The 21,767-nt window shown below is 39.1% G+C and overlaps 1 protein-coding gene and 1 long non-coding RNA gene across 8 annotated transcripts in view; one reads left to right on the forward strand and one right to left on the reverse strand.

Annotated features, from left to right (window-relative positions):
- The window catches only part of LOC111871655 (tripartite motif-containing protein 45), a 73,851-nt gene that overhangs the window by 5,558 nt on the left and 46,526 nt on the right, over positions 1-21,767 (reverse strand). For 6 of the 7 annotated variants that reach the window (XM_033754329.1, XM_023864895.2, XM_033754328.1 and 3 more), the window contains 5 exons: positions 18,246-18,626; positions 13,574-13,798; positions 11,252-11,471; positions 3,596-3,725; positions 1,281-1,395 (listed from right to left, as the gene is read on the reverse strand). In XM_033754329.1, the coding sequence (XP_033610220.1) occupies positions 1,281-1,395; positions 3,596-3,725; positions 11,252-11,471; positions 13,574-13,798; positions 18,246-18,626 (1,071 nt within the window). Of the gene's footprint in view, positions 1-1,280; positions 1,396-3,522; positions 3,726-11,251; positions 11,472-13,573; positions 13,799-18,245; positions 18,627-21,767 lie in introns of those variants that run through there. The other variant, XR_002844077.2, reaches the window with a different exon arrangement.
- Positions 11,397-18,335, forward strand: LOC117282883. The gene is made up of 3 exons (XR_004513795.1): positions 11,397-11,482; positions 13,265-13,493; positions 18,264-18,335. It is a non-coding gene; the product is annotated as an uncharacterized LOC117282883 (long non-coding RNA).

Consider the following 21,767-nt stretch of genomic DNA (forward strand, 5'->3'; position numbering starts at 1 on the left):
TAACACTGAACAAAACCTAGAAGACAAAATTTAACTTTCTGGAGGCTGAAAGGAGTTCTGTGTCAGCATGGAAAGAAATTTCAGTACACAGCCTGAATGCTGCATAGAAATCCTCTGGTCAGCAATTCAACGAGATTTTGAGGGGTTTGAAGATGCTGTTGTCAATAAGGAAAATGCCTTGCTTGGAGAATAAATGATGATAGTCGAAGAGATGAAACATGTTATGTGACTGATATAACAAACTGACTTGTTTCCACATGATTTGTTTTGTTTTTCGCTAGTGGGGGGAGGGCGTGGAGTCCAGCTGGGTCCACTCGGCACGGCGGCCACTGATTGGCATAATGTACCTGTCCCAGGTGATTACGATGATGGAGAATTTGGTGGAATGAAGAATGGCAGAGGAAACCGAAGTAGTCGGAGAAAACCCACCCCAGCGCCACTTTGTCCACCACAAATCCCACTTGACCAGACCGAGGATCGAACCCGGGCCGCCATGGTGGGAAGCCAGTGACTAACCGCTTGATCTATGGCGTGGCCTGAATCATTTTATTATACAACAATCAAACCCTAGTTCTTGTGTGATGGCAAAAAACTTTAATATTATAAACTATATTCTTACGGTGAAGAAAGTCAACTTCTGAACAACTTGGAACAAGTTATGCCTTTAACATGTATTTCCTATATCCAGTTAATGACAATTTCAGTTAATGATGGTTTTCATGGAACCAATTAATATCATTAACTGAGGGACTCCATTGAAACAACTCAAAAGATCATGTGATAAGAATACAAGGTACACAGTTACCGAAAGTAACAAGGGAATATAGAATAATGAGATAGGCAAATTGGATGATCTAAAAACAGATGAAATCGTCAATTTCAGATGAAAACAGGTGATGCCAATCAGGTCTAAATCATTGAAGATACTGCTGCTGTTGCTGCTGATGTTGATGATGAACACAAATCAAAACAATAATGAAAACTATCTGAAAATAGCTTACTGGGATAAAAACTCTAGTTGAAATATAAAATGGAAAGGATGCTGACCAGATCAGAATAACACTTTGAAACACAAAATGGAAGGGATGCTCACCAGTTCAAAATAACATTTAGGATGAAAATTTCTAACTGAAACAAAATGAGAGGAAAGCTGAATATATACTAACATTATTAAAACTGCAACATATTAAGTAATTAGAAACAATTAACAAAATAACACACTTTGCATGCTATCATAAAGAAAGCATTTGTAATAGAGCCTATTGTTTTAGATGTTTCACCTTAATTGGTTTTCCTTGCACTGACACAGAGAGGCTTAAGTTGCCTGAAGTGTCAGGCACAAATGAGATTAGATATGTCCCATCTTGTTGGTCTGTCACTTTTACTGGAACCTTTCTGTAACCAAAAAATTAAAGTGAGAAACAGGTAAGTATGTTTAGTACTATTTGGTAAAAAAAAAAGTAAAGTTATTCCTGTGCGTAATTAACTAAGCACTATCGTATGAAGATATGTGGTAGGGATGTTATAGCTTCACCATTCTTGACCTCAGCACTAGATGGAGGTGAGTAGTCAACTTCACCCCCCTTGCCCCTTGAACTTCAGGGTAATTACTTCTCACACCCCTTGTATAGGAGGCAGGGTTGTTACCAGAGCTGGGCTGGACGCTGTAGATAAGAGCAAAATCTTGCCTATGCCAGGAAATGAACCCCAACCATTCAGCCTATAGCCTGTTGCTATGCTGCCTGAGCTATCCAAACTCCTTAGTACTATGCACTAGAATTCATTATATCAAGCTTTCTGGATTAATATTCCCACTGAAACTGTTGATGCCTCCACAATCCACAAGATCTGCCATGTCAGAAGAACACAGAAAACCGACTTCCAGAATTGGTGACAGACTACAGACACATTAGCAAAAGGTATCCATAATGACTTGTGAACCAAATCACTAAATGCGAATAATTAGTGGACTTGGTAAACAAGAGTCATGCAGGCAAATTTTTAAAGATTATGGCATCCTCATTGTCACATCTTTGTATATCTTAGAGGTGTTATGTTACATAAAAAAGCACAAAGCAGATTTGATTCAAATTTTTAATATTCATAGTTATAATACAAGAATAAACAAGGATTTTCATATTCAATTCTGCAGAAATACATTATTTTAAAAAAGTGTGGTAAATATGGGGATAGAATTGTATAGTAAGGTGCCAAACAAAATAAACTCAGTGGGTTTTTCAGCTTTTAAAAAAGACCTAAAATCATTTTTATTGAAATATTCTTTTTATACGATAAATGAATTTGTTAGTTTTAATAAAAAAGTTGATGGTGCAAGTACTTATGTTTGGATGTCATAGCCATTCATGAGATGTATATAGTAGTATATTTTTTTGAATATTGTATTTATATATTGCTTATGATTGTAACGAATGTTGGTAGTATGCTTGTAACTTTGTAATTTATTTTGTTAACTTGTATTACCGAATGACGTTACAAGTGTTACTATGTAGCAAAAGGGATGAAATAAAATACAATAAAATACAATACAATGAATGATGATTCTATTTTCTTGTTATACAGAGGGCAGTCAAAAAGTTCCCGGAATTCCCCTGCAGACGAAGAACGAGCAATAAGATAGCACATACACTGTTGTGGTGGGAAGCTCAGCATGTCTGCTTGCAGACACAACAGGTCTGGACAGGTTTCAGTGTGCAGTGTCGTTACTGTTCTGTTTGAATTAGACGTGAGTGTTGGTCATTCAGTGCAATGTCACAGTTCAAACAGCATGCGAACATCATGTTCATGTGCAAATTGGGAAAATCTACTTCAGAGACGCTATTGGCCCTGCAGCAAGTTTGCGGTGATACTGCACTAAAGAAATCTGCCATTTACAACTGGTTTTCCCGGTTTAAGAATGGGCAGGAGGCGTTAGAGGATGACCAGTGCAGCAGGAGACCTTCGACATCCAGAACCAAAGAAATGATTGGAAAAGTGCAACAACTGATTTGATGTGATCGAAGAATGACCATCATGGAGTTGGAGCAAGAAGTTGGTACTGTTACTGGCCATTTCTATGTGCAGGTTTTGCAGAGGTAGCGCGATGCAGTTCAGAGGAAGCGGCACAACAAATGGCAGGGACAGGGGTTTCTGCATCACGATAATGCACCAAGCCACACATCGCTTGTTGTGCAGCAATTCCTCGCCAAGAAAAACATTCCTGTCATCACTCAACCACCGTACTCGCCGAATCTCGCTCCAAGTGACTTTTGGCTGTTCACTACTATAAAATGGGCCTCAAGGAAACACGTTTCACAACCATGGAGGACATCAAATTGAATATGATGGCCAAGCTCCGGAAGATTCCAAAAGAAGCCTTCCACTGCTGCTTCCAACAATGGCAAGATCGATGGAGCAAGTGTGTGTGTGCACAAGGGTCCTACTTTGAAGGTGATTAGGTAAATGTTGCCATATGTCCTACCATTAGAGTGCTATATGACCATTCTAGGAGCTTTTTTTACTGACCCTCGTATGTAAGTTAATAACTTCTTCACCATCAACTGCGTAATAGGTCTTGGTATCAGAAGAAGCATGCTACCTGTGGCTGGTATCCTTGTACCATACTTCAGCCACTACCTTCTCCCCACCATGACGTAGGGGGCGACCATCAGCATCTCGTGTTACCACCATCGTTTCTGCTTTCTGATGCTGGCAGACATCCATCAGACCTGTAAACGAATTCGATGCATCAAGTTACATGTTCCAAGAACTGGACCACTTTGTTAAATAGTCTATTTGAATATCACAGCACCTTCAGAATTACAAGTAACTATATTAAAAAGTCCCTATCCTGAGTAAAAATATGATATGATAAATATATGTAAAGTTTGCGTTTTAGTTTATCTAAAAACACTTTCTCAACTATGTAAATTGTACAGTGTTCAAATGGAGGTTGATCATGGAAAATATCACCTGTGACCAGTGACCAAGTACAGTCTTTCTTGATTGGATGAATCCAATTTGGCTGATGATAAGAAAATCATGCAAGTGGTAGCTCAATATGCCTTATGTGAGAAATATGTGAACAATGAGACTGTCAGCTGCATTAATATGCAACGTTTCTGTTATTGTTTACCTTATAGAGCCATCACTGTACCTGCAAATAATTCGCTAATGTGTACCAGTTCTCTTTGTGTTCATAATCTTGCAAAATCATTCAGAAGGTTGGTTCATATTTTCATTTATTTTAGTGAACTGAAATGGTGGAATATATACTTTAACACTGTGACAATATTTTCTTTCAAATTATGTCACATTTAAATAACTATCTCTAGAAGCAGAGTTTTCTTTATGAGTTATCAGTTGTTCATCTAGTCAAGAAATTTTGTTTATGAAACCTGAAGATCCATTACCATGTTCGCAAGAGCCCACCACATGAGTATCCTGAGCAGGGTGAATCCACTCATTGCCATAATTATTTAAGATTAATTTCAATATTAACTTCCTGTTTATGCCAAAGTTTCCATTCAGGGTTATGACCAACAATTTTCTACTCAGTTTTTATATACAATGTGTGTTCTACAATTTCAACCAACCTCTTTCATCTTATTTCGATCATCCTAATAATATTGTAACATGTCGGCAAACCAGAGGAGTAACTTCTATGGAAACGCTACAATAGACCGTTACAGAGGAGATAACAATTGCTCCATTGTAATTCTAACAGGAGTCTCCATGGTTATAACGGAGGGTTCGTTGCCTAACAGCGGGCAAGGTTACAAATAGCCCAGCTTCGACACTAAGCCTAGAGTGTCGGAATAGTCTTCGAAGAAGAAAGTCGTCAGCAACCCGTCGAAGAAGCCAGTCCTGGAATATCCGCTGCAGAAGATAGTCTGCGATAAACCGCCAGTGAAGCCAGTCCAGTGTTCGCCGAGTTATTGTAAGCAGTGACTGTAACACTGCAGGCGAAAATGATTGTAAAGTGTGTAAGTGAGCGAAGGAAATAAATTCGCTATATTGGGACAACGGCGTGAACTTATTTGTAGCGTGACACACGAAACACGCTACATTGGTGTCAGAAGTGGGATGCGAGCTTAAACACGCCTTGATTTAGAAAGAAGTATTGAATTGACAAAATAAATGGAGAAGCAAGACATTCAGCTACTACTTGAGATGCTGGCAAGAATGGACGCCAAGGCGTCGGCCGATAGAAAAGCCTACAAGGAAGAAATGGAGGCAAACCGGGCCAAGGCGGAAACCAGACACCAAGAGATGATGGCCGACCTGAAAGCATGGCGAGAGGAAATGGCCGCCACGCGAGCTGAGAAGTTGAAATCCTGGGGGGGAGAGAGGAGAACTACCCACGTGAAGATTGAGCCCCACCCGGAAGCGATGCAGTCCGTGCTGGAGCATCGAGAGGTCCCCGTAGGAGACGCCCCGAAAATACCGGTTGGAGAACCGAAGAAACGGCGTAGGGACCAGAAACTGGCCGCGGAACGCCGCCGCCAGGAACCGAAGGATTCGGCAGGGGAAAATCGTGGACCCCCGAAGGAATTGGCAATCACAAGCAGAAAGACATCCCGTCGCGCGACAGTGGCACGACGTTGGAGAAACGACTTCAAGAAGGAGACTCCCAAGGGAACCTTCGGATGCCAGCGGAAGAAACTGGCCTTCACACACAGAGGGTTGAACCCCCGTGCGATAGTGGCACGGCAGGCAAAGGAGACCGGCAAAATGACGTCCTGTCCAGGAATGGCCTGGCGCAAGAAAAGCATGGTTGGGAGTAACAGCGTCGGGACCACGAGCGAGCGAGCAACCAACGCGGAGAGAAGGGCCGCTCAAGGATTATTATATGAGATTATATGAGATCTACGCTCCGGGAAACATGAAACAATTTTCCAAGGAACCCAACAGGGAGCGGGGAAACAAGAACTGGACGCTGTGGAGGGGTTGACCCCCTCCAAAACGCAAAAAGGGTAACGACCCTTATGGGAGGAACCGGTAAAGTACCGGCCTCCCCAACAAGGATGCATGAAGAGTGAAAGTGAAGGATGAATGTGAGGCAACGAGATCGGCAAACTATCGGCTGGGGAAGTGCTCGGGACGAGCACAGACGAAGAGAGGGGCGGATACGGTTAGAACGAACGGCGCACAAATATGCCAGCAGACACCAAGGCCGAATGCAGACGTGCAAGCAGAACACCGCAGAATCGAAACCGAGGGAGAACCTTTAGGCTGTTCGGGGACGAACAACCTTTAGAAGGGAGCAGTGTAACGTGTCGGCAAACCAGAGGAGTAACTTCTATGGAAACGCTACAATAGACCGTTACAGAGGAGACAACAATTGCTCCATTGTAATTCTAACAGGAGTCTCCATGGTTATAACGGAGGGTTCGTTGCCTAACAGCGGGCAAGGTTACAAATAGCCCAGCTTCGACACGAAGCCTAGAGTGTCGGAATAGTCTTCGAAGAAGAAAGTCGTCAGCAACCTGTCGAAGAAGCCAGTCCTGGAATATCCGCTGCAGAAGATAGTCTGCGATAAACCGCCAGTGAAGCCAGTCCAGTGTTCGCCGAGTTATTGTAAGCAGTGACTGTAACACTGCAGGCGAAAATGATTGTAAAGTGTGTAAGTGAGCGAAGGAAATAAATTCGCTATATTGGGACAACGGCGTGAACTTATTTGTAGCGTGACACACGAAACACGCTACAATATTTTGTGAAAAGCACAAACTAGGAAGCTCCTTATCATGAAGTTTTTCTCCATACTCCTGTTACTTCTTTCTCACATCCAGTTGTTCTTTCCAGCAACTTGTTCTCAAACACACGCAATTTATATTCTTAAGGTGACAGTCCAAGTTTCGAAGCAATCAAATGAAAGGGAGATATTCCATATCAAAAGAAGTAGTTTATTGTGTCACAATTTGAGGAGGAAGAAGAAAAAAAGCAGACAGAAAAGAGCAAGGGATTGAGAACAGTTGCCAATGCTGCATTTAATTTTATGATATTTCTGTTATGCATGTTCACTGCATAATTCACTACATTTCTTGCTCAGATATCTGAGGCAATAACATCAGTATGTGAAGCATACTGGTGCCCTTGCAGTATACAATGTTAGTAATTTTATATTTCAGGATCCTGTTGCATTGATGTACATTCTATAGTCTTTTTCTTTTTCCATTTATAATGTAACAAATTAGAAACATTAATTCATATTTAATCCATACAATGATCATTAAATGTATAAAATGTTATTAGAATTATTAAAAAATATATACACATGTTATTGTTATGCTGCTACATGTTTCAGCCTTACAAGGCCATTTTCAGGCAACACTTATTTAAGGATTCTAACTCACTGGACGCAAATCTTATAGTATTCTTAATATATGTGGTTGATGTTTGTTCATATCTTTTTGAATTGCAGCTGTTTCTCTGAAATGTATAACACATATTATTAGTATGATTTGCTTTGAATGCTTGGTTATACTATCTTTGTGTATCTAGATGTTGTATTTTGTACTTAGGTGTCATATGGGATGAGTTGTTTTCCCTTGTGTATATAAAGCGTTGCTTTGCAATCCTTGTATTAATTTTTGGTGTGTGACTGCTCTCCATTCACAGTCCACTTCTGTGGGCATGGGTTCGAATCCCACTTCTGACACCAGTGTAGCGTTTTTTTGTGTGTGTCACGCTACAAATAAGTTTACGCCGTGGTATTTGATATAGCAAATTTATTCCACTCACTCACTTTACACACCTTACAATCATTTGCTCTTGCAGTGTTACAATTACTGCTTACAATATCTCGGCAATACTGGACTGTCTTCTTTGGCGGTTTATAACAGACTAACTCTGCGAATGCATTCAACCCGCTTTATAACCTCGGTCGCTGCTATGCAACGAACCCTTTGTTATAACCGTGGAGACTCCTGTTAGAACTACAATAGAGCGATTGTTGTTTCTTATGCAAAGGTCTATTCCAGCATTTCCATAGAAGTGACTCTTCTGGATTCCCGACACGTTACAATAATTTTTACATAGTGAGTGTGTTGCTACTTATCATAAAGTTCATGTATTATTTGAAATATGGGGTTGTGTACCTTGATGTGTGTATTGTTCATGTGCAAGTTTTTTTGCTAATTTTCTAAATATGGTAATTTACTAAAGTGTCTAAAATTCTGCCCTTCTTTCCTGTACTTATGACATCCATAGTATCTGTTACTGTGTCATATGTGTGACTCATGTTTAATATAATTTGAATAAACAGAATTACTATTATTATTTCTGATAGCATGAATATGCTCTTTATATATTTTGTGGAATGTTGGGCAATCTAGACATCTCATCTGATAAATACCACTATTGTTATATTTTTAGTTTGTCTGTGATGTTTTAGTATATTATTAATTGTGTTTCTTGTCTGAAAAGCTATTTTGAGTTGTGTGTTCTTAAAAACTTAGTTATTTGTCTTACTTCTCTTCCACATTATGTAAATATAGCCCATTTTGTTCTTTGATGTTTTTGATCTTCATGTATGTTTTCTTTTCATGAGTGTGATAATGGCTTCTCTAGTAGACTTGTGTTGTATTCGTTATTCTGTAGTATGTTTTAATGGCGTTTTTTCTGTTTGTTTTATTTCTTTGTTACTGGATATGTGTTTAATTGGTTTAATAGATGTTCTATACCCGATAGTTTGTGTTCATATGGTTGACATGAACTATTGAATTGAATTGAATCTGAATTCAATTTATTTACATTCTATAAATCCTAAGCAGGTTAGTACCTTTGGATACAGAACATGTCAAAAGGTTACATACATAAGTACAGGCAATTTTAGCTTAAAAATTAATATAACTTAATTTTACATCATTCTCTATTTACATTGAAGTATTCATCTAAAGAATAGAAGGAATGAGCATGTAGATAATTCTTTAACTCTGATTTAAACTTTTTAGTATCATTGCCCAAGTTTTTAATACTTTGTGGCAGATTGTTGAACACTTTTATGCCAGTAAAGTAGTTACTATAATATCTGTCTGAGTAGGTTAACTGTATATTGAAAATTCTAATTGTTTGTTCTTGCAGTGTATTTTAATGTCTAGATACTTGATTTTCTTGTGTTGCTCTTCCTCGCTGGTAAATTTGTTAAGTGTTTTTCAATGTTAGTTTTGTTTTTGTTATATATTATGGCTATATCATCTACCTACCTATTATATGTAATTATTTGTTTGCTTTTAGAATTGGATATAAATGTTTATGTTACATGTGTTGAATAAATGTTTCTGCAAGTATTGCGGTTGTTGGGGGCATTCCTCTATTTATTTATGATATTTTTGGGCAAATTGGAAGTAGTTCTGTAGCATTACTGTTTTCAGTATATATGTTAATGCAGTTTGAATATTGGATTGAATTTCTGTGTTACTATCTATTATATTGTTAATTATATTTATATCGTTTATTGGTATGTTCGTGTACATGTTTTCAATGTCAAAAGAACATGACAGAGCTAAAACCATTGAAGTGAATAGCAATATAAGAATATGTTCTCAATATTTCTGTTCAGTTTCCTGTATATTAACACACCAGTTGTTCCTCTATTGACATGATCCAAATAGTGTTTTGGGGGGGGACTCAAATGCCAAGAAACTTTCTTCTGAATTTTGTGTAACAATTCCTAAGAGGCTTACAGCTCACATAACAGTCATACAAAACATTATATGCTCTAATTCAGACTTATGCATGTCCTAACAAAAACAGAATCTTGTGAGAACTGCAACAAAACTATTGAAACTACAGTCTTACAGAACTATATTTGTATGCATTTTACAGCAACATGATATAATAACTTAGAAAGTGTTATCATCAGTCAGTTCATGATGGGAAGTTTGGTTCAAAGATGATGTTTCTCTTCTGATTTTATTTGAATGGCCACATGAGCGCACAAGATTAGGGACTATGGAGGACTATATATGAAGTTCCATTCTATGATGCAAAAGTTTGCATCTGCGACGTCCTCAGTGTGAGGAGGATTTGAGACCTTGTATTGTGTGCACATACAATTAATACTGAGAGATTTGTAAGACAGATACAGCAGACCAGTAACCTTCACTCTAAATATCATCATCACAGCTGACCAAGTAGGAATGATAGAAATGCACACAGTGGAAAAGCAGTTCATTGGTGCAGGTGACAAAAAAATACCACTTAAAATGGAAATATATTCTAGTAACATGGAATGAATTAAACTGGCCCAAAAAGCTCACCAATGAGCTCAGTTTTATCAGTGTTGAAACTTCCACTTCCAAACCCAGTTACTATGTTGTTTAACGACAGATAATATAAGTAGGCTGAAACATGCGTTCCTACATCTGCCACAACTGAATACATCTGACGCTTAAAAATATTGGGACATGTTGCGCAACGGAGAACCCCCCCCAGCAGTGACGTGGCAGGTGAGTCAGCGCTCCGTCATCCCCCCTCTGCACGGTGACGTAACGCGCAATGCAGCTGTGACACAGGTAACACAGCGATGTGGCACCGGTTCCTACTGTGACAAGGCACTCATTACATAACAGGCAAGCACTGCGGCCATATAAGGGAACTGCACAGCCGCCGGAGTGAGTGAACGTGTAGCCGTCCCCGGAGACAGTTAGTGTGTGATCAACAGTTTTCAAGGCAGCAGCCTACGAGTGAGTTGAAGTGTGGCTGTCGCTGAGTGCAGTTGTTGTCACTTAAAGTGTATCAGCGGCCGAAGACAGTTCTCCAGTCAGCAGTGAACGAGTAAAAGTGTGATAATCAGTGACAGTTTGTGATAACTGAGAATTAATTGGGAGTGTGTAACACAGTGACACTTGTATAGCTCCCATACTGTGAAAACGTGTAGACTACTGACAATAGAGCGATTTGTTTGTGAATAGGGTTATAAAGTGTGAAACCCTGCAACAGTGTGAACAGATTATTGCGAATAAGGTTATAAAGTGTGAAACCCCGCAACTGTGTTATAATTAATTGTAGCCAAGACTGGTAGGTTGTTAAATAAACCAATTAACAATCTGAACGGCGTCTTCAGTAACGAAACACGTTACATATTTATCAGTGTTGCAACAGAGTGAATGTGTCCAAGAAGATCCTAGCCACTTCTTACATATTCATCAGTAAGTAATTATATACCAGCATCTTCCATAATTTTCATATCAAACATGAGATTCAGAATTGCAGAACAAATGTATAAATGAATCCAATGGTAATGACTTACTCTCTATATTAAGGGTGCAGTACTGATGGGATATGGTCTGAGTGGTGATGATACCAAACAAAGAGTAGTCCTTGAGCTTTCCTGCAGTCTCACTGCGGAGGAACTGCAGACACTCTGACACACGTGGTTCCAGCAAGTTGTTAGCACCACCTCCACCTGAACCAACTGCAGTGCAACACCGCTCCAGTCGATGCAGTACTGGCACCACTAAACTCAACAACTACATGTCATGTACTGTATCAGTAATTCAAAGCCTTACACTAAAAGTGCACATTATATTACACTGCATTACATTGCATTGCATTCCCTGGATCCAGAGTTAGTCAAAATGACTACAGGTTGTGGAATATGTTATATAAATACAAAAACATACGAGGGGGGACCCAAAAATAACCGGAATTTATTTTTGTTATTTTTTATTTTTGCATTTTTATTGAACTGTATATTAGTCCCCTTCAAAGTATTGTCCATGTGCATTAATGCACTTGTCCCAACGCTTTTGCCACTGCTCAAAACAGTGCTGGAATTCTTGAGGCTGGATACTGTTCAAAGCCTTTAGCGTGTTTTCTTTGACTTCATCCACATCACGGAATTGCTTTCCTTTCAGACTTCTCTTCATCCGTGGAAACAAAAAAAAGTCCGATGGAGCCAGGTTGGGTGAGTAAGGTGGATGAGGCACAATCACGATGTTGTTGCTTGTCAAAAACTGTCGGACCGTCAAAGCTGTGTGGGCTGGAGCATTGTCGTGGTGAAGCAACCAATTCGCTGGACCGTGCTCCATGAGATGTTCGTTTCCTCAGAAAGTTTGTCAATGGTCTTTCGACGATCTTCATCAATTGCACGTTTGATTTTGGCAATGTTTTCGTCATTTCTTCCTGTCGAAGGACGCCCGGGGCGTGGCATGTCTTCTGTCGACATGTTGCCAGATTTGAAACCGGGAAAACCACTCGTAGACCCGTGATTTCCCCAAAGCATCATCATTAAAGGCTTGCTGAAGCATCCCAACAGTCTTGGCTGCAGTTTTCCCTAACAGAAAGCAAAATTTCACGCACTCTTTGTTCCTTCTGGTCGGCCATCTCACTAATCGCCAAAGGGTTGAAACAGGAACGCACACAACAGAGCACCACAGACAAACCACTCAACTCAGACTGACGCCAGCTCACTAACAGTCGCGGGAGACCCCCAGCTAATACCACCTAGCAGAACAACTTGTAACTACAAAGCATGCGCGCGCAACAGGTCGGTTCCAGTTATTTTTGGGTCCCCCTTCGTATATACAGTACAACTGAAGTTTTCAAAGAAAAAACAGTGGTTACACATGAGGCTACTCAAAAAATACATCCACATATATACATTAGTACTGTCAACTTATGCTATTTACACAACCTTTAAGTGGAGGAGTCATTTTGTAGACAATAAGTTTTCATCAACAGAGTAGAATGAGTGTGTGTTTAAGTATTATTTTAGTGCTTTTTTTAATCATGCTTTTTCATTCATATGACTTTTGAGATCAGATGGCAGATAATTGAAAATTTTGAGCCCAGCATAATATGTATTTTTCTGAAAGCATGAGAGGTTAGCAGTTGGTTTATGGACATAGTGTTTGTGTCTTGTGTTAACAATGTGTACATCTGCACTGGTCTGAAAATGTTCTTTGTTATTCGTAAGGAAGTTCATTAATGAAATTATATATTCACATGCAAACATTAAGATCTCTAGTCTCTTAAGTAAATCTCTAAAAGAATTATGGGGATTTGACACCCATCATGAGTCTAACAATTTTCTTTTGCAGTGTAAATACCTTTGTCAGATGAATCACCCTAGAAAATTATTCATACTTCATTAAAGAGGAAAACTAAGTGAAATAAATTGATTTGAGATTGTCAGTGTTGCTGTTATGCAACACAGACCTAACTGCACAACATCCAGCTAACCAACACTGCTGCACCATGTTTAAGGTAGATCTAAGGCAAACTGAAGTAGCACAAATGGCATTAATACTTCTATCTGTAGGAAGAAAAAGAGAGGATCATTATCAGAATGAGGAAATCTGTTGGAAACTTGGAGTCGATAATTTAATTCATGAAAATGGAAAGTACCACCCAAGGTGAAAGACAAGTGCAATAAATGCAACCATGGGCAAAGAGACCCAGGAAGACCTAGGAAGAAATGAAAGATCAATAGCATCTTTCTTTTTGAATGAAGTATGACATATCAAAACCTTGGAAGGAAGAAGGAGAAGGTATGTTCATTTGTTATAAGCTTTATGAGTAGGTCCTATTTGTTTGGTTTACCACACAGGAAATGCAAAATGAAAATTACCTCAATGTCAGAACTCTCTGACAAGAGATTCTCAGCAAATGAAACAGCATTTCTGGTATCCTCTAAATGCCTTTCCAACTCCAGTTGTTGTCCATGAACCATACGGAGTTTGGACTCACGAGCCTCTTGCACCTGCATCTGCAGAGATCGTCGATGCTCTTCTAGTGCAGAAATGTATGAATCAATGAACTGGTCAACTTCATCACGCACCTGGCTACACTGCAGCTGTAAAACATCACACACCCTTCAGAATTTATCCAAATTTGATGAGCACCATCATGATTAGATCACCAGTCTGTCAACCTAAGACTGTATGTGTTTTCCTGACTGCTTGAAGGCAGTGGTAGGTCCAAAGTAAAGTATGAATATTATACTTAAGCATCCTGTTGCACTCTACACGATAAATGATACAAACTCCGTCCCAAGTGCAAACAATATATATTATATGTCTTTGGTCTTGTTCTCTTCCACACTACATGTTTCGGCCTCTATCGGCCATCATCAGGTGTATACTCTTAACGCTGCTGCTACACTGAACCCAGTCTAAAATTTAACATTTAAAAACACATTGTTATTTTCTTCGTATTATCAACATCTACCTCGCTGATATGTGTCTGGTATGTAGATTATATTGCACACGTCAAATTTGATTTTCCTGTAGTAGCACTATAAAATCTTTAGTTATAATTTTAAAATCCTTTAAAATTTCTCTAAATTTTAAATTTAAAATTTAAAATTGTTAGGGTTACTCGCCCTATGTCTAAAGTGCTGGAGCGGCTAGTTCTTGTTTCCACACTGTACAGGTGTTATTCAGTGTAGTCTTCCTGTGTGCGTGCCGCTGCTTGTCTTTACNAGCATTTATAGATATATGAATTGTAAACGGAAACTGTTACACTGCAACGCTAACATAAAATTTAACAAAACCTGTCTGAAGGAGAAATTAGTACCAAAATACGCGTACGTGAAAATAACAACAAACAACGAAGCAGCTAAGAAAACAATAAAAAAAAAAAAGCGCACACGTAGTAAAGACAAGCAGCGGCACGCACACAGGAAGACTACACTGAATAACACCTGTACAGTGTGGAAACAAGAACTAGCCGCTCCAGCACTTTAGACATAGGGCGAGTAACCCTAACAATTTTAAATTTTAAATTTAAAATTTAGAGAAATTTTAAAGGATTTTAAAATCATAACTAAAGATTTTATAGTGCTACTACAGGAAAATCAAATTTGACGTGTGCAATATAATCTACATACCAGACACATATCAACGAGGTAGATGTTGATAATACGAAGAAAATAACAATGTGTTTTTAAATGTTAAATTTTAGACTGGGTTCAGTGTAGCAGCAACGTTAAGAGTATACACCTGATGATGGCCGATAGAGGCCGAAACATGTAGTGTGGAAGAGAACAAGACCAAAGACATATAATATGTATTGTTTGCACTTGGGACGGAGTTTGTATCATTTATAAAGTATCAACTTACAACCCCCTTTAATTTCTGCAAAAAAGAAAAATGTTAATTGAACTTCAGTGCCTACCTACCGCTCAGCGTTACAGCCCTGGGTGAGCCTTGGCCTCCTCTACAATCAGTCTCCACTGCTCTCTATTCCTCATCTTCTCTATCCATCCTTTCACCTTCATCTTCTTCAGGTCATTCTCAACATCATCTAGCCATCTCATCCTGGATCTTCGTTTTCTTTTTTTGGAATATAGCCTTCCTTTAACATTCTCTTTGGCATTGCATTATCGTCAATGCTTTCGACATCTTATTCTCTGTGACTGGATATATCTTCTGCTTTCAGTGGTGTGTTTATCTCTTATCCTCCATTTATTTTTCATCACTGGTCCATATATTCTGCATATTATTTTTCTCTCGAACATTCTCAGTGCATTCTCTTCTGTTACTGCCAAGGTCCATGTTTCTACCCCATATGTAACAACAGGTCTTATTAATGCTTTGTATATTTGTAGCTTAGCTGCTCTTGATATTATTTTACTTTTGACTGTACTAAGATTTGCGAAGTAGGCCCTTATTCCAGTTTGTATCCTTTCCTTAACACAATTATCATTTATAATGCCATTATTGATCATAGTTCCTAAATATTTAAAACTACTCACTCCTGTAAATAATTTCCCTTCTACCTTTAAATCTTGTGGTTTCCTTTTACTTTCTGATGTTGACATAATCATATATTTGCTTTTCTTTCATTTGTTTCTAATCCTATCTTCCATGATTTTTCTTCCATTTTCTTACATATCTCAATTATTTTTCTCTGGATCTCGCTATTATGACAGTGTCATCCAAATATGCACATATTTGGGTTGGTTTTGTATAAATTTTTCCTCTCTGATCAATATTTTTTATTACACTGTGTAATGGCACTATGAATAGTACTGCTGATAAACTGTCCCCCTTACTTGACTTCAGCATTAAATTCAAAATTTGCGCTTAGTTTATTATTCATTTTAACTTTTGTTCATGTAATATTCATTGTCATTCGAGTTAGCCTAATCCATTTATCTGTTATTTCTTTCTGTTTCATCACTTCATAAAGTCTTCCTCCATTAATGCTATCAAATGCTTGTCTAAAGTCTAGAAATAGCATATGCAAGTCCATGCTGTATTCAACATACTTTTCCATTATTTGTCTTATACAAAGAGTTAGTTAGTTGTGCTTCTATTTGGGTGAAATCCGCATTGATACTCTCCAATGATTTTTTTAGTTAATTGAACTTCAGTACCAGTACCAAAATACACTTATACTAGCAAATGCACAATGGATAGGAAAGGATTAAAACACATAGTCTAAACATAAATATAATGAATATGTAAGGAAAGGTCTGTGTGTGTCTGGGGGGGGCCACGTGGTAGCGTAGTTGGTTGAGGGGCTGTGCTACAAGCTGGAAGGTCGTGGGTTCAAGTGCTGATGGGGTCATTGGATTTTTTTCATTTGACCTAATCCTTCCAGCCGCACTATGGCCCTGGGGTCGACTCAGCCTCTAACAGAAATGAGTACCAGGAATTAATTAAATAATTTTCCTGGGGAGTAAAGCGCGGCCGGCGGGTAAGGCTGACAGCCTTACCACCATCTTTGAACCGACTGTCTAGAAAATATGGGATCTTCAAAGTCTCACAACCCTATGGGCCTTCATGGCCTGTTACAGCGATAGGTTTACTTCTTTTTTTTTTTTTTTCTTTACTCTTACTGAATGTGTCTTTGTTTCCTGGCTTCATTTCTGAAACCACTGTGAGCAGACAAAAACTGGGTTCAGTTCCTGGTGTGTAGTACATTATATTTTTGACAAATAGGCATTGTTTCCAGGCTAATAAGTCATATTTCTGATAGCAGCATTTGCTCATTCTGATCATGCAGATCATTGCTTCTTTTAAATGTGACTTTTTGGGGTGATGTAAAAGAGAGTCACTGAAATGGCATCTTTTATGCAACAATTCTCAATTTGAGAGCATCACAAATTAAATGCACGTTTTGTTCTTATATGTCTTAATGTATTGTGTGTGAACTCAGGTGGCTGCAAGTTTGTCAGCTATGAGTCACACAAAAGAGAGGGAAGCATGCTGTTGAGTCACTCAGAATTCTGGTTTCTGACTGAGTCATCCAAAAGAGGGGCAAGCACAATAGTCACTCCACAGCTTCACAAATGGCTTGAATGTTTTATCAAGTAATTCAAAATTCTGACTTTTGAATTAAGATATCCAAAGTGACTGATTTTAAAATGTGGCAATAGTCCACTGGAAAAGAAAATCACTTGTTAAGATTACCACTTAGTCAAGCATACATTTGTGTGTGGTATACTGGGTGCTCCTGCTCCAACTGACGCCATTTCCCTCTGGCATGCTCCTTTTCATAGAACAATAAACATCATTTATTCTACAAGTATTCTGTTTGTCATTGTATCATAGGCATATTGTAAAGACTAATCATTGCCATAAACCTGACTCTGAAGTTATCTATTTGTATCACTGATGAACTCTCACCTCACCCAAACTTCTGTAATAACACCCATTCAGAATTCTGAAAAATTCCCAAGCATAATCCAGTCACATAAAATGACCAGTAGTTGAAGCTGGAACAATACTGTGTGACAATTGTCTTGCACAGAGACAATGATAGAGGTCTATTTATATTATAGAATGGATTTTGGTAAATTTTGGTGTTCAGAGGAACAATGCAGTGATTTTAAATGTAATTCATATAAATCCAATATGATTTCTGTTTTGCTTGAAGCTCAGATCAAAGCAGCCCTGTGTAATTTGCATGAAATATATATAATGAATAACATGAGAATCTGCATGCATTTCTATCTGCTTGTTTCATTTCTGACATTACGGAACAGAGTAAAAAGAAAATGTTGTATATTTGGGGGGGGGGGCTGCATTAAATGCTGGTAAGTGAATTTAAGTTCGGTTCATTACTAATCCAAAATAAATCCCATTCTACACAAAGCTCCAACCAGACTTTCTTCAGGTAACACTATTAATCATATGAGTATATTACCCTTTCTTAAAAAGAATATTCCTTTAAGTACAGTATCTTATTGTTGTTTACATATTGGGAATGGAAAATGCCCTGTAATTTCTGAAACATTCATAAGAATGACAACAAAAGACTGACTACAGGCAGTTCCATTGATTATACTGTACCTCTATTCTCTGTTCCAGATGTCGCAGTCTATCCAGGTTTACTACTGCATCTTCGGCCACTGGACGAGCCCTCTCTAGTGCATCTCTCATGCTATGAGCATATACGTCAGCAGCTCGCACAGCAGTATCACATGCATGTCCACGGTGGGCTAACAAGCAGCACTCACGACAAACCACCTGGCCACATGGAGCACAAAACAGCTGCAGTTCTAGTTCTGGGTGAGATGGACACATGGCTTGCCGACGAACCCTTGTAATGCCTCGCTGACGGGCATCATGAAGAGCTAATACTTCATGGTCTGCAGTGACCAGCTGTCGTTGGTGTGCTTCAGAACAGAATTTGCAGAGACTCAGTAGACAATCTGTACATCTGCTGGCAGCCTAAGGAGGAGCAATCTAGTGTTGTATAAAACTAGAGTGGAAAGAAACTACAATTTTTTGTACTTCATGCAGAGAATTAATTCATATTATTAATTTACTGAAGATAAGAAATAAGTATTGCAAAATTAGACACTGGACACTATACTGACAAGTTAAAAAATTGGTTCTCCACCTAGTGTGGTCAATATTCACCATCTTGAAAAGTGTTTCAAATAAAGATATAAAGAGCTTTATAGTTTCTGTCATGTATATTTTTAGTTCCTCATATATGGAGTATATACAGTATGAAGAAGCACTGTAATCATGAAATACAAAATCGATTTAAGTGTTTATCTGCCATAGGTCGGTGTCTTTCGATTGGGCTACAGAAACAAATCGGTGATTTTCTGGGAAACGGCTCTAAAGATTCTGATGGAGAACATCACCCTGAATAAAACTACATAAATGCTAGTAGTTACTCTAGGATTCTGATGATGGTGTATAACACACAGAGATATTGGGTTTTTGGACTTTATCCATCGTCCTGGTTTTTAAGATAACTAAGAAAAACACGACGTTTCGGAAACTGGATCTGTTTCCGTCCTCAGGTGAGGGAAAACACCTATTCTGTTGGGCCCCTTAGAAAGAGCTAGTCTCGCTCACTGGACAACCGATGTCACAAAACACAAATTTTAGGAACACCTGAGACCAGGCTAAGTCCATGAGAGCTGATAAGAAAAATATACATACATAACAAATTATTCCAAACACATACAAGCGTGGAACCAGGATAGATAGAGCCGTAGAAATTTATGTCACGAAACCAAACTATGAATAATAACCAGGTCCATGACCCCACGGCATGGAATAGAAAGGAGAACTAGTAAAAAACTAATAGTGTCTAACTAGCGTCAACAATGGAGTAAATCACGTCTATCTAATTTAGAACCTAATAGAAATCAATAAAAACATATATCATGTCATACAGATCTTCTATGTGAATTGGTGACTTCAGTGCTGATAATGGGGATCCAAATGGGAGAAAAGTCCAAACTAGGTTGGCTAATTGGGTTGGCCGAGCATACCATATAGGCCGCTTCCTTGTATTTCCTATACCTGATGTGGCTTTCAGTATCCAAAATCTTAGCTTCATCCCAGCCTACCTAGTGTCCCTCTTCATAGGCATGTTGAGCTAGTTTAGATTTTTCTAGAAACCTTCTTTGAAGTTATGCCTATGTTCCTGGAGCCGCACGGCCAGAGGTCTGCCTGTTTCGCCAATGTAGCTTCTGCCACATTCACGGGGAATGCTATGGACACACTGTGCCATCTGTTGCGGATCTCTTTTCGGTCTGGTTTTCATAAGAGAGTTCCTAAGAGTGTGTTTCGTACGGAACGTGTTCCTAATATTATATCGATTACCTATCCGTTTAAACTTTTCAAAAACACCCTTCACATATGGAATATATACAGAACACAGAGGGTTTTCTTCTTTCTTCGGACGACTACTGCCCTTGGAATTAATGACCGAGTCAATGAAGCCTTTGGGATAACCGTTCAACTGAAGATCATGTGTCAGGTTGTTAATTTCTTTGACCAAATCTCGTCGATCTTGGCATATGGTGGAGACTCTGTCGTGGAGACTTTTAATCAAGCCTCTTTTTACATGTGGCGCATGGTTAGATTTGAAGTTGAGGTATTGGCCAGTGTGGGTGGGTTTCCTGTAGACTTGTGTGACTAGTGCAGTCTCTTCCCTGATCATCAGAACGTCCAGAAAAGAGATCGCATTGTCTGACTCAGTTTCCGTAGTGAAGCAGATGGAAGGCCTTAAACTGCTGAGGTGGTCAAAGAAATTCTGTAATCTCTCTGGACCATGAGGCCAGACTACAAAAGTGTCATCCACGTATCGCAGCCACAACGATGGTTGGTACGGTGCTGAGTCAAGAGCTAGTTTTTCAAAATGCTCCATGAAAATGTTGCTAACGATGGGCGAGAGAGAATTTCCCATAGCCATGCCATCGTTCTGCTGGAAGAACTTGTCGTCGACCTGAATATAGGTGGTTCTCAAACAGATTTCCAGCAGCTCCATGATGGCTTCGACCTGCAAGACAGACCGTTCTGTCAGTGTGACATCGTCGTGGAGCTTGTTTTCGATGATTTGTAGGACTTCGTCGACTGGTACATTAATGAAGAGACTGACAACGTCAAAGCTAACGAGAGTATCTTGAGAATGATGGTTAACAGTCTTTAATAACTGTACGAAGTGGGCCGAATTCTTAACGAAAGAGTCGGATTTACCAGCAAAAGAACTGAGTATCCTATGGAGAAAGCCGGCCAGTGCATAGCAAGGAGAACCAATCGAACTTACTATGGGCCTCAGAGGAATACCCGCTTTGTGAATCTTGGGAAGACCATACAGATGTGGAGGTTTGCTGTGGTATGGAGTCAGCTTGTATTTTAGATCGGTTGGAAGAGTGGTTTTGTATTTAGAAAGGAGTTTCTGTACTTTCCTCTCCACCTTAGCTGTAGGGTCTTTGGGCAAGTTTTCGTAAACCCCGGACTCTAGCAACGTGTTTAACTTATCCTTCTATTCGGATGCGTCCAAAACCACTGTGCAGTTGCCTTTGTCCGCTCGAAGAATCCTAATTTCCTTGTTAAGTCTCAAAGATTTCACAGCTTCCAGTTCCTTCGTGGTCATGTTAGGTCTGGAAGACTTAGACTTCTCTAGCATGGATCTAACTTTCCACCTGAATTCCGTGCCCGTAGTCTGTGGAAGCTTCGAAACAACAGATTCCACCGCACATGCCAAATCCAAGTTCGAGTGTGGACGTGTTACTGAAAAATTCAAACCCTTCATAAGGACTGCTTCCTCAGAGTCCGTTAAAATATATTTGGATCGACTGAGGATGAATTTCTTAGATGCTGAGGCTGGGGTAGAAGGGGGTTGAACGGTTATCCCAAAGGCTTCATTGACTCTGTCATTAATTCCAAGGGCAGTAGTCGTCCGAAGAAAGAAGAAAACCCTCTGTGTTCTGTTTATATTCCATATGTGAAGGGTGTGTCTGAAAAGTTTAAACGGATAGGTAATCGATATAATATTAGGACCATCTTCCGTATGAGACACACTTAGGAACTCCCTTATGAGAACTAGACCGAAAAGAGAGC

Source organism: Cryptotermes secundus, unplaced genomic scaffold (genome assembly GCF_002891405.2).
Source record: "Cryptotermes secundus unplaced genomic scaffold, Csec_1.0 scaffold202, whole genome shotgun sequence".
Classification (NCBI taxonomy): Eukaryota; Metazoa; Arthropoda; class Insecta; order Blattodea; family Kalotermitidae; genus Cryptotermes; species Cryptotermes secundus.